The sequence below is a fragment of the Myxocyprinus asiaticus genome, chromosome 13, assembly GCF_019703515.2.
Source record: "Myxocyprinus asiaticus isolate MX2 ecotype Aquarium Trade chromosome 13, UBuf_Myxa_2, whole genome shotgun sequence".
NCBI lineage: Eukaryota > Metazoa > Chordata > Actinopteri > Cypriniformes > Catostomidae > Myxocyprinus > Myxocyprinus asiaticus.
Genome location: NC_059356.1, coordinates 33,879,742 through 33,893,746, shown reverse-complemented (window position 1 = coordinate 33,893,746; position 14,005 = coordinate 33,879,742). Strand labels below are relative to the sequence as shown.

Sequence of the window (14,005 nt, the reverse complement as noted above, 5' to 3'; positions counted from 1 at the left end):
ACCAATTTAAACCACCTCATTTTCTATTGTCTTTGTTGTTCTAAGCGTGGGGTATATATATACACACAGAGCCCTCACAAAATGATCATAATATTACACAGGACATCAGATCTTTAGTTGTCAAACTAAAACAAGTATTATGTCAATGAAAGGCTAACATGAACACTAATTAATAGGAAAGCATGTCAGAATTCTTATTTAATTGTGCTTAAAGTTGTCAGGCTTTTCAGAATTAAAATATGTAGGTGAGAGCATCTCGGTGACAGTTAAACTTACTAGACTGGCACGTCAGCTATTTTTTCATCACTCTCCTGAATCAAATTGAGCCTCACCCTTACTTAACAAAACTCCCTATTCACACCCTGGCTGAATCCATGCCCAAGAAACCACCCCTTTGTAGGCTATATTTCACTAGAAAACAGACTTACTAGTATCCTGAAATGACACTTATTGGAACTTTAGCCCAGACATTCTATATTGAACTAAGCTGATTAATCTAGGTAGAAGCGTGGTTGAGGGGCAGAGTTGTGGTGACTGTAAACTGCTTATGGCTCAGACAGACATTTACAAGAAATAAAGTGGGTTGTGAGGACTGACGGAGTGTGACGGGGCGGAGCCTGTGATCTCCAAAGACACTCGTACATTATATCAATAAGATGCTTCAACACTTCTGTCAGGCTTACGCAGAAAAATGACTCAGAACAAAACAATACTCAGCATCAGGGGTTCACGTAAACTCTAGATCAATGTTTGGAATTTCTTTTACAAGGCAGAATGAAATGATCTGCACAAAGTGCTGCAAGGCATATGCATAGTCATGAGATAAGGTCTTCCTCTTGTTTAACACTAAGATAAGACCATATATCTGAAGATCAAACATTCGGATACATGTGATTGTGTGTCTGAATTTTCAAATTCAAACCTCACTCTGAGTGGTCTACAATAGAACAATAGAACTTTTTTCAACAAGTGGTGTTTCTTCACAGTCCTAAATACGTAAATCATTAGCTTATATTGGAGTTTTAATGATTTTTCAGAAACGGCACGAAGACAAAGGTCAGCCATACAATCCACAGAAGCATCACCAAGCTCTATTTCAAGTACGTTTATCTCTTACTGAGAAGCATTTAGTGATTCTAATGAAATCATGTTATCATACTGGGGAAGTAAAGGGGAACTCATTTGACGTTCCCGTTCAGCTAGTTTAATTGCGTTATAATTTATCAAGGGATTTCCCATCACCAGACTAAACCTCAGAATGCCTAACACACAGATTACTGATTAACTTGACATTTATATGTTAATTTTACAGGTGAATTCAACACAATAAAGGAAACTACCTAATTACACAGAAAACAAACACAATTAGATAGCCGAAGCCTCATCTGATCACATCTTAGGTGGCTACAAATTTCTGCGCTGATGTTGCCTATAGGGCTCTTGCCATGGTCTCTGTGAATTGGTGATATGGTACGCAGGGCTAATCAGTCTATCTCCCCTTGCTCGCCCAAAGTGATTAATACACATGAAAGTGCACAGTCACTTCCAGGAAAAGAGACAGTTGTTTCCCTGAAGAGCCCCTAATCTCCACTGCATCTGGCCTCAACTCACACAAACATACATACACACACATGGTTCCTGAGCTGTGTATTTCTTTTGGAACTGCAATGCTCCCCTCCAAAACACAGATACTTACAGATATACACACAAGCTTGTGTGGGTAATCTGTTCATAGAAACAGCCCTGGTTTGAGTGTCATGGTTCTTGAATGGTCCTCTCTCAGTTACAACAGTACACAGCATGTATGGTGAATCGAAGTGAACAACCTCAACCGATCCAGACAAAAGAACAGTCTAAATTCCACTCCTGCTACATTTTATTAGAAAGAGGAAGATGAAACTAAAGGAAAAGATTGAATAATGGATGTTTAACTTATATATATATATATATATATATATATATATATATATATATATATATATAAAAAGAAGAAGCAAAAGATGGTATTTTTGTGTGTTACATCCAGAACCACTCATTGACTAAAAACATACTCTGGAAACTCATGACACACCATTAAACTGTAATTTTTTAATCTATTTATGGTTATGACGTTGAAGACCCCTGGGAGTGGTTTTAATAAATTTACAATGTTTCAGATCACAGAGCTAAATTCCAGGAAGGCAAGTGATAAGGCTACCCACATAATGGTTACTATGACAACACTCATCTCTTGTCATCCCACATCAAGGTAGAACGTTCCCATGGCCTCCACTGAGAATAAGTGGGCAGGACTTTCAATTTACTGATTCACAAAGATAAATGTGTTTCACACTGACAGAACACAGAGACCACCTTTCAGTCAAGCCCTCACCCCCTTTTCCATACATGAGCAGATGGGTTTTACGTGATCTGATGACTGTAGAGTGATGATCAGGGGCTGTAAAACATCCTGGCTCTGTTCCAAAACTTAGTGAGCTGCCTTGATGCCTCTTGCCTACATTGGCAGCATCCTAACTGAAATGAAGCCTCATGCGGGAGCAATTTGGAATGCTCTAAATAGGTGGCAACTCTGCGCAGCATACAAATAGACCCTATTCACGCTAGCGCCATCTTTGATTTTTAATAGGAATGAAAACGAGGCTATGAGGGATAAACTTTCCATCGCTTCAATGGCACGAACGGTATAAAGTTCCTAGATCACATCTGATTTTCCACAACTCATGTTGTCTGGAGTTCTTTGTATACTGAATGTTCTTGAACAGATATTTTATCAATGTTTTGTCCGCAGAACAATCCAGAAACACTTTAAACTGCAGTAAAGCCCACTGAAGAGACTGTAAGTCTATCCCTCACAGCCAAAGATGGCGCTAGTGTGAATAAGGTCTATCGCACTGCTCATGCGCAGAGGAGACTCCACTTGAAACTGATTGCAATTGAAGTACCATTTAAGGGAAGTCAGTCCTCTTGGTGTTCATCTTGACTCCCGGCAGCTATTTCTATGGGTCCAAGCAGCATAAAAGTAGATATACTATCTACTTGAATGGGGAAAGGCAGAAATCTCCAAAATAGTTGGTCAAGATTATGACCAAAGAGCATATTTCAAATCAGCAGTAAAATCTGACAACTCTGGTTTCATAAACTGTGCTTCTTTAGCTCAGATCATGCTAAAAAAACGTAACTTTCCAGCTGGTCTAGCTAATGCACATGCACATTCTCGTGTTCATTGACAGGCGATGTCTGTATCTAAAAGGTGACTGGCTCTTTTACCTTTAAGGCGGGACTCGCTTTTCTACATTTGTCATTTTGGGCATTCTAATTTCTCCCATTCATACAAGTGCTCCATCTTGGGCTTAACAGTCTTTGTTTCAATACAAGTGGCATGAGTAGAACGATGCAATACTCTAATGAACATAAATATACATATATTACACACATATTTTCACATATTATAACCATATTTTAGAAATATTGTAAATAGTCAGTTTTCTCTAATTTTTAAGTATTTTGTATCAATATCTTTAGATATTACTAATAACTTAAGTAATGAATGAAATACAATTATATTTATAATCAAAATTCCTCTTGCTTCATCCACCATCTTGGATAAAAATAATACAAATTCCTCTTGCTTTGTCCACAATCTTGTATTTATTTCTTCATAATAAACTCAACACATAGTTCATTCTGCCATCTTTTCTTTCTTTCTTCATCGTCAACCCCACACATAATTCCCTCCAAAATGATTATTTAATGTAAAACATGTTGAAGATCAGAGGACAGGAAGTCACTTCATTAAGTGAGCCATATGCACTTATTATAAATTACTTTGGGCTTTTTTTTTTTTTTTTTGCTTATAAATTTGGGCAGTCGCTGGTTGTTTATTCGGGCTTATTTTTCCAGACCAGATCTGCAATATTGTATATTCTCTAGAACATATTATAAATGTACTGTATGTTCTCTAGGTCTTTGACAAACACATGATTCAATCTGAGAGAAAAAAAAACTTCAATCTCAACATCTCATATATTTACAGTGAAATATAGGTTGCTGTATTGTGGCGAGTCATATGGCTCTTCTCATGCAAATGCTGTGTTATGAAAACCACAAACTACTGAGTAAATGTTCGTTAGATATAACACCCCTGTGCAGCACAACAATTAGTAAGAATTAACACCCCTTCAGTATACATCTCATGCGACTGTGTACTCAATGCATCCATGTATAGTCGTCTTAATTAGTCCCTTTCCAATCACCTAGTTCTTGGACAAAAAAAAACAGCACAAAATGTGCTTATGTGTGTATAAATATATAAAGATATGCATTTAGCAAGTCGAATTACAAGTGCATGATCACGGGTACCTAATTTTCCCCAAATTGCTCATCAATGAATGCTTATCAGGGAATCAAAACTGGTTCACAGCATATTGTGACATTCGTTTATCAGTCAAAGACGAAGAGGTTCTCATGTTAAGCAGAAGTGGTACCCTTGACTTAACGTTTTTCTGCCACAACAGAATACAGGCACAAGTCAATTCCTAATTGCTCACTTTTTTGTTCAAATGAAGTGGGGGTGAATTTCATGTGAATTCTCTGGGAAAACTTTAATGGCCTGAAAATAAAAGGTCAATAATAAATGGTATTGCAGTGATCCATTGGCCTAGTTTCCGGTCTGGCAACAAAATCAATCAATCAGTCAATCAATAAATCAAATCACATTTATTTCTATTGCACATTTAAAAACAACACATGCTGACCAAAGTGCTTTACATTAATTTATAAAAAAAGAAAGATTTAAAATACACACATTTAAAACAATGGACAATATAGAACATAAACCCAAGAATAAATACAACGCATCTAGACACAGTTATAGGCAATAGAGAAAAGATGAGCCTTCAACGGAGATTTAAAAGACTCAGTTGTACCAAAGGATCTAATGTGAAGAGGCAAACTATTCCAAAGGTGAGGGAAATCAACAGAGAAGGCACGATCTCTTTTAGATTTTAAATGAGACTTGGGGACACTCAAAAGCAGGCTCTGTGAAGATCTTAGTGGTCTAGCCGTTTGATATTGAAGTAAAAGTTCTGAAATGTAATCAGGTGCAAGCCCATGCAGACCCTTAAAAACAGTCAAAAGCACTTTAAATTGAACTATATTTAACTGGAAGCCAGTGTAGAGAAGACATCACAGGAGAAATACTAGTGTGCTTCCTGGCGCCAGGAAGAGAACCACTTTAGTGCAATCCCCTGAATCCCAACCCATTGACTTAAGCGGTCCAGGAGAATACCATGATCTATAGTGTCGAAGGCCGCACTAAGATCAAGGAACACTAAGATAGCACAGTCTCCTAAATCTACAGACATCAAGTCACACTCTCTGGTGTGTTTTGCTCTAAAACCTGACTGAAATATATCAAAGATCCTATTTTTGTTTAAAAAGGCAGAAAGCTGAAGTAAAAACAACTTTCTCCAATATTTTTGATAAAAATGGCAATTTCGAGATTGGCCTATAATTCTTTAAAACTGTGGGAGCAAGACCAGACTTTTTAAGGAGGGGTTGCACGACATCATGCTTAAAACAAGATGGGACTGTACCATTCACTAAACTACTGTTCACTATTTCCAAAAGTCTAGGGCCGAAAACATCCAGAACCTGGATCAAAAAGTGAGGGGGAATAATACCTGAAGAACAGTAGGCAGGCTTCAGATGTTGGACAATGTCCACCAAGTGAGAGAGAGTGACAGTCTCAAACTTCACTAAATGAGCAGAAGTAGTGAAGGAACAAAAATAGCTTGATCATGACCAGGCTCAAGATTAAAAAAAAGGTATACTAGATCTAATGGTATTAATCTTACTTTTGAAAAAATATAGAACATTTTCACATGCTGTCAAGGATTCATCATGAAATGTGTTAAGGGCAGGATTGAGTACTGTATTTATTGTGCGAAACAGAACTTTGTGACAATGAGAATTCTTCTAAATTAAATCTGAAAAATTAAGGTGTTATAGTTTTAAAAGGAGCAATAGAGTCCAGGATATTATTGCATGTACTGTTGAAAGAAGACACCAACTCATCTATTCCCAGACTAAATTGAGAAGACTCAAATGGCATGAAACAGCAGAGAGGAATCATATGCCTCATAGAACTGGCAGGCCGATGAAGGTTTTATAAAACAGACACGATGTCCTAATGGCTTAGGGGTGGAAACTAACCCAAAAAAAGAAACATTAAAAATTATAGGCATATGATCAGAGTGACAAATATTATCTATTAACACATCACAAACAGGGACACCCCATGACAATACCAAATCCAAAGTGTGACCCCGTTTGTGAGTGGAGCCCACCACAGATTGAGTATGAATAAAAGAATCCAGCAAATGTAAAAACTCTCTAACCAGCGGGTTAATGGGACAGCAGACATGAATGTTAAAATCACCTACTATTAAAAGGCTGTCACAATTGGGTATCACAGAAGATAAAAACTTCAGAAAATCCTTATTCTAGGAGTGGGTGTAAGGCCCAGTGTTTAATATATGTGTTCATGGGAAATAAAAAAAAAAAAAAAAAAAAAAAAAAAAAAAAACTTCCAAATTGTTGACGCTTTTCACAGTAAGAAAAAAAAAAAAAAACCCTCAACTGCATATCATTAATTTCCTAGAGAATCAGTTTAGTCTGCGTTGCTGTGTATTCTGTTTTTCTTTTCTTATTTTTCCTAATAAAATACACATTTTATTTCCAGAAATCTTTTTATATAACAAATATTCAACAGGGTGTATACATTTATGTTAAAATGAAATCAAAGACCAAGCTTTTAGACTTGAAACTGGATTTCTTCCAGATCACCCCTCTTCTGAGACCCAAACACACAGAAACCGAACTATTCCAAGGATTGATGACCATCAAAAATTTAATAAGCTTGTAAAACAACTCTCCAATACAGGAATTTTGGAAGTTTACACAACTACTACAGATAAAACTTTGAAGGGACAGATTTTATGGCAGATTTATGAGCCCTGGATCATGCACAGAACTGGATCACAATTTGAAAGAAGGGAAAACAAGGCAACAAGACCAAAGTGTATGTCAGAATAATTTATTGCATGACCTTGATAGTTGCTGTTGGTAAATTAATTAACGGATCAAAAGAAAGCTATACACTGTGTACAAACTAAGACATTTTTGATGCCCTGCCACCCACTTCTATGATGAATTTAACCTCAAAATACTGAAATAAGCAGAATTTATTTTATTGCTTTATTATTTAATAAACTCAGCCAACAAAGCTCAAATCTGGGTGATTTTCTTGCGGAGAGAAGCACCTAGTCGTAGCTACCACAACGCAAAGTATATGTGCCATTTCTATGCCCTGCTGTCTAGAAACTGAAAACTAATTTTCCATTTCAGTCCATAAGTACTCACATTTCTTGAATCTGTAAGTGAATTAAATTAGGTCATATAACTTATTTCACACCAAAGTAAACTTAAATCACAAATACATCACACCCAGTTTTGATTACATGTGTCCAGCACAAGCTCTTGAACATTAAAACTTGCCTCAGCTTGAAAATAAGCAAAGGGCCACTTCCAAGTATGTAAAATATATGTGAAAGAGAACAGGTTTATTCACCCTGTGTTGGCAGATTCCAGAACATTTCAAAACAAAAATGTGTGACAGTACGTCTAAGTGGCAGTGAAATAAATGTGTAGGAATTATCAATGACCTCATGCTCCTTTACGTGACAAAAAAAAAACAAAAAAAAAAAACTGAAAAAACTCCTTTTAAAACATGGCTGACATATGTGACTTTTTCATACAAAAAGGTGCAGCAAGAGTGGACTTGTTTGGATAAACCTCCTACGATCGCCGGAACGGAGTGAGAGTTCAGGGGTTTTCAGTGCTAATTATGCAAATGGTATTCAACAAACTTTTTAATCAAAAGAGGAGCTCAGTGAAGCATATGCATTCCTTACAATCTCCAAGGAATAAGACCAAGGGCTTTTTAAAAAAAACACCTGTTGAAGTGCAAATGAATGTTCAGTCAAAATGAAATATACCTTCAGAAAAGAGCACCACTGGATAGACCCAGAAGTCTTTGTACATTCCTCAGTGTTAAGACTGGTAAAATCAAGCGGGCATTCCCCAATAACCCACTCAGATACATATTTATATAAACGCGTCCTTTCATCTTCTGCTCAGTATCATAAAACCACACAGACACACAAAACTCTCAATTACACACATACATACACACACACACAAACAAACAAAAGCTGGAGCTCTTTCAGCACCTTCGCAGAAAGAATGATACACAACACACTCAACAATGCTGTGCTTATAGCAGTGCTCGTGACAATCAATGGTGTAATTCTCTTCTGAGAGTGCTGTTGTCCTTTGAAATTCATCATGGTCTAGATGTAAAGAAAAGTTTTCAGAACCGCCATGTTAAATCAACAGACGCAAGTGTTGACACAATCGGTTACCTACACACAGATTAAACTTGGGCCTGAAACACTAATGCCAAAAGCATGTGGAAACTAGCTTTACTAGCTTGTGCAAAACCAGAACACAACCATTGATTGTGCAAGGAATCAGTCATGCTTATTTCACATTACTGAAACTGCACGGACTGACCGACATAATATGTATTTCTTGTTTTGGCCACAATTTTTCAGCCTTTGAGTTTTTGTACTATTGTTCTTCAGTCAGAGGACTGTTATGGACTAGATCCATCAGTCTATTGCTGTCTCCTTCTCCAGGTCAGGGTTATCGGTCTCGGGCTGAATCACGGGTTCCTCCCATGAATCACCACTAGGCCCAGACTCGGATGTTACAGACTCAAGAGATGGTTCATCTTCTTCAGCTATGACTGAAATGTCCTTCTTGTCCTCTTGAAGCTGTGTATTCACCGCCTCCGTGCTGTCGTCTTCCATTTGGATGGCAGCTGTCGTCTCGTCCCCATCCGCAGATGCGTCATACTGGACAGAGAACTGAGTGCTGAAGGAGCGCAGGCGAGGAGGGTCGGCGGGGGGCAGCAGGGTCAAGGAGTCTACGCTTAGCGTCTCGGCATCGTTGCCAGACAGGAGAGAGATGGTGGGCTGCGGCGCAGGGGTGAGGCTAGGCGCCAGGGCGAGTCCTGAAACAGGAAAAGCAGGGTTGGTCAGATCCAAATATGCCCCTTGTGGAGGAGGGTGATAAGAAAGACACACATGCAAGATCATCTTACTCAAACCAAGTGGCAAAACAAGCAAAGGGCAAGCTAAACCCCATCCAGGGTCAGAAATTAAGCAGGACTCAGGGCAGTGAGAAAATGCCACCAAAATTTTAAATGTGAATTTCTGTTTTTATTTTTATCATTTCATTAATTTCTTCAATTTCAATTCTAAGCCTAGTTAATTAATCTTATAATTCATATGGAGAATTTATTTGAACAGATTAAACTGAATAAATGTTATTAATTTGTCTTATTCACTAGCAACCCACAATCTGGTTTAAGCAGGCACAAACAGCAATAAAACAGCACTATGTCTGCAGTTTAGGCTACATCTACATTAATCCGGATACATTTGAAAACTTCGTTTTCGAAACTCTCTCCATCTACACTGCCGTTTTCAAGCGTTTTCCAAAAGTTGCTCGTCCACACTGAAATGTATGAAAACACTTAAATCCCCTTATTGTGCATGCAAAAAGTCACCGTTGCATGTACGGTCTGAAACGCAATTGTCCTCCTGTTCCGTCACCAGACATCAATTCAGAGTAAACTTCTGGTCGCCTTTGAAGGAATGCAATGTGATGTTATACAAAGTAACATTTATCTTTAACAATGCTATCAAAGTGAATATCAGGCACAGCAGCTCCGATATAACATGGACCGCCATCTTGATTGTTTTGGTTGAATGGATCACATGACTGTGCCACATAACAACAAATACGTCATCATTTTCAGATATACCCTTTTTCCCAGTCCACACTACAATGTGAAGACAGCATTTTCAAATTTATCCACTTGGGAGAGCGTTTTCAAAAAGCTCAGTTTTCGCTTACACAAATGATGTCTCAGGGTACGTTTACACAACAACGATGTACTAAAAATGGAAAAGTTTTTCCTTTGCATTTTTGAAAAGTTTCGCGTACAGACGACAACGTTGTCAAAATGATCCCCGTTCACACGGATCCACGAAAACGACTAAAAATTTTGTATTATGCATGTCAGGCCAGTAGTTGGCGATGTCACTTTGTAAAGAAACTACACACCTGCGCACATAAGCATTCTTCCACAGAGCAGTGAATACAAACAATGAAGTTGGCGAAAGCGTCGAGCAATTTTGTCTGGACGGACGATGAGGTTGCTTTATTACTACAATTACTTTGCTGGAAAAGCGTCAATAAACTCAAAATCTTGAGCAGCACAAACACAGTCCTGTAGTCCGCCATTGTAGTTTTGAACGTCTCGCGTGTTGTTTTGAAGTACTCGTGTGCATGCCTATAGACTGAACACGTAATACGCATGCGCATGACGTCATCCTTTTGTATGTTTACACGGAGACGATAATGGTATCGTTTTCAAAAACTTGCACTTTGAAACCTGTTTTCAGAAGTTTGCATTTTCAGGCCCCAAAACGCCGTTGTCGTGTAAACTAACAGCCAAAACGCATAAAAAGTTTTCCGTTTTTAGTTGAAAACATTGTGGTGTAAACAGCCCCTCAGTGTGGACAAAAGGCCAAAACGTAGAGAAAAAGATGCATTTTCAAACAAAAATGTATTAGTGTGGACATGGCCTTAATTAAGTAATTGTCGTTCCGAACAAACACACCACCTTTCTATGCAATTAGACTCATTATAGATTTATATTCATTCAAAAACTCTGTGCTATTTGCCAGATGCAATACACATTGTGCTATTACCACCCAAGGAAAGCAGGTGGTCAACTGAATTTTATTTAAAAGAGATGCAGTAATTCATCAAATAATTATCAAATGATGGAGAAGAGCATTATAATCTGGCATGAATATCCAGATGCGTTTGTAGTCAAGCGCACTTTCGACATTTTAAAGGGATGGTTCAGGTCTGGATCAAAGAAGTGGAGTGATGCTGTACAGTCCGGGCAGTGTGTGAGATCGCATCTGGTCTTCAGCATTCTCTGCTATGTAGCACTCAGAACTGGTCCGCAAAATTGGAATTACAGAGTGCAAATATGGTTTAGCACAGAATTTGTGGGCGTGTTTGCCTGATTTGCATAATTCCTTTAGTCAATCCTGTGCCGGGAATTCCCTATTCATTCTTGGTAAATTTGCTCCACAGTATTTTAAATAGTCAGAAGAAGAGACCTCAAAGGTAAAAAATGTATTTGAAAATTAATTTCAGGGGGCAAATATTGGCCCCTTAACACAAAAGTGAATTTCGTACACTGATCTCATCCATGCAATTCAGGAGGAAGCCAAATTTGATAGATGGTTCGTTAGTTGTGTATGCTGTGATAAGAAAGTTAAATGGTGTGAAAGTTTGGCAACGTTGCAGACAGTTAATATCTAAATGGTGTGAGAGTTTATCCATTCTGGTGAGATTTACACGAAAGTTAATCACTGAAATTGGCAGGGGTTTTCAATACATAATTCATACAAACAGACAATGGAGAATTCATGCCATAAAGTAAATAGAAACACTTATGAATTAAGTGCAAGAGTCATGTGGGAGGGACGCATGACATGTCAAGAATGAGTGAGTCAGATGCGTGTAAAGCCTTTCTGGTTAGAAACTGTCTGGAAAGATCATGAATGAGAATCTAAATAGAGGAATCTTAATGGCAGAGTGCCATTGAATTGAAAAGGTGAAGATATAAAAGGGTGAAGCTAAAAAACAGAAAATAGAAATGTATTTCTCTTTCTGGGGTGAGATTCATTCATTGGTCCTTTGGAATAACGTTATGCAACACTTGCTATTAAATACCATACACTTTCAAAGACAAGTTTTACCGTTCTTATTTTTTACTTGTTTACATTTAGAAATACCAGTCACCTAGACACAGTCCCATTCAAAACCTTTGACACACCTGACTGAAAGTTCGTTTCTCATGGTCTGTAGACCTATTAATCCATCTGTCTCTCCATTTGTTTGTCTGTCTGTGTCTAAAATAGATTTAATAATTATAACTTAAATGGATGAGTTGAAACATCCAAAAATGTTTTGGTCACTATATAATTCCTCTTAGTTCATTAGTGTTTTTTTCATAGTTTTGATGATTGTATTGTTCCTATTTTTCACATTTTAGAATAATAACAAACAATGAGCAGCTCCGTCTAAACTGATGCTGTATGAATTCAATGACTATGTGCAAAATCTTTCAATATGTAGACTATATATTTTATGCACTAATGCCATTCATTTTGTGAGCAATTATATTATACCAAGCTTACCAAGATCACACACATGCACAAAAGCTAATTTAGTAATTGTCTTTGTTTAATAGCACAAAGCAGGTCTCTGGAAACTCTGCGTAGTCAATCTAAGTAAGAGGGTCATGCCTGTTACGTGTGCATGGAGCTCTAAACCCACTCTCCATCGTGACTGTCATCCTCTGACAGTCTCTCGCCGGTCTTCCCTGCCAGATCTGACTAAAGAACAGAGGGACAGATCAAAGGATAGACAGTGAAACAAATCCTACGGCCAAATGCATATAGCATCTAACCGGAAAGGTGCATGGAACAAAACCTACAGCTTGTGTTACCTTTACATGACAAGATCAAGCACCAAGTAGATTGCCAGCTAGCATAACATGAAAAGCATGCTATTTTTTAATATAAAGTGCATTCATAAAGTATTCAGCCCCCTTCATTTTTTCACATTTTGTTATGTTGCAGCCTTGTGTTAAAATGCTTTAAATGATTTTTTTTCCCATCAATCTACACTCCATACCCCATTTGGGGATTGCCTGCCATTCTTCTCTGCAGATCCTCTTAAGCTCTGTCAGGTTGGATGGGGACCGTCGGTGGACAGCCATTGCTCCAGAGATGTTCGATTGGGTTCAAGTCCATGCTCTGGCTGGACCACTCAAGGACATTCACAGAGTTCTCCCTAAGCCACTCTTGCGTTGTCTTGGTTGTGTGCTTAGGGTCATTGTCCTGTTGGAAGGTGAACCTTCGGCCCAGTCTGAGGTCCTGAGCGCTCTGGACCAGGTTTTTATTAAGGGTATCTCTGTATTTTGCTGCGTTTAGCTTTCCTTCAACCCTGACCAGTCCCCCAGTCCCTGCCGCTGAAAAACACCCCCAAAGCATGATGCTACCACCACCACGCTTCACCGTTGGGATGGTATTGCGCAGGTGATGAGCAGTGCCTGGTTTCCACCAGACATGATGCTTGCAATTGAAGCCAAACAGTTCAATATTAGTTTCATCAGACCAGAGAATCTTGTTTCTCACTGTCTTAGAGTCCTTTAGATGATTTTTTGCAAATTCAAAGCTGGCTTTCACGTGTCTTGCACTGAGGAGTGGCTTCTGCCATAAAGCCCAGATCGGTGGAGTATTGCAGTGATGGCTGTCCTTCAGCGAGTTTCTCCCATCTCCACACATGAGCTCTGGAGCTCAACCAGAGTGACCATCTGGTTCTTGATCACCTCTCTTACCAAGGCTCTTCTCCCCTGATTGCTCAGTTTGGGCAGCTTTAGGAAGAGTCTTGGTTGTTCCAAACTTCTTCCATTTAAGAATTATGGAGGGCACTGTGCATTTTGTTATATTTTTTGCCTTCCCCAGATCTGTGCATTGACACAATCCTGTCTCTGAGCTCTGCAGGAAGTTCCTTTGACCTCATGGCTTGGTTTTTGCTTTGATATGCATTTTCAGCAGTGAGACCTTATATAGACAGGGTGTGCCTTTCCAAATCATGTCCAATCAATTGAATTTGCCACAGATGGACTCCAATCAAAGTGTAGAAAAATCTCAAAGATGATCCAGAGAAATGGGATGCACCTGACCTAAATTTTAAGTGTCATAGCAAAGTGTCTGAATACTTA

General features: G+C 38.4%; 1 protein-coding gene across 3 annotated transcripts in view; it reads right to left on the bottom strand.

The window, feature by feature from the left end:
- Positions 1-6,549: 6,549 nt before the first annotated feature.
- LOC127450089 (protein CLEC16A-like) overlaps positions 6,550-14,005 on the bottom strand; it is an 86,388-nt gene continuing 78,932 nt past the window's right edge. For all 3 annotated transcript variants that reach the window (XM_051713837.1, XM_051713838.1, XM_051713839.1), the window contains one exon: positions 6,550-9,136. In XM_051713837.1, coding sequence (XP_051569797.1) covers positions 8,733-9,136 — 404 coding nt within the window. In that variant the 3' untranslated portion in view covers positions 6,550-8,732. The remainder of the gene's footprint in view (positions 9,137-14,005) is intronic.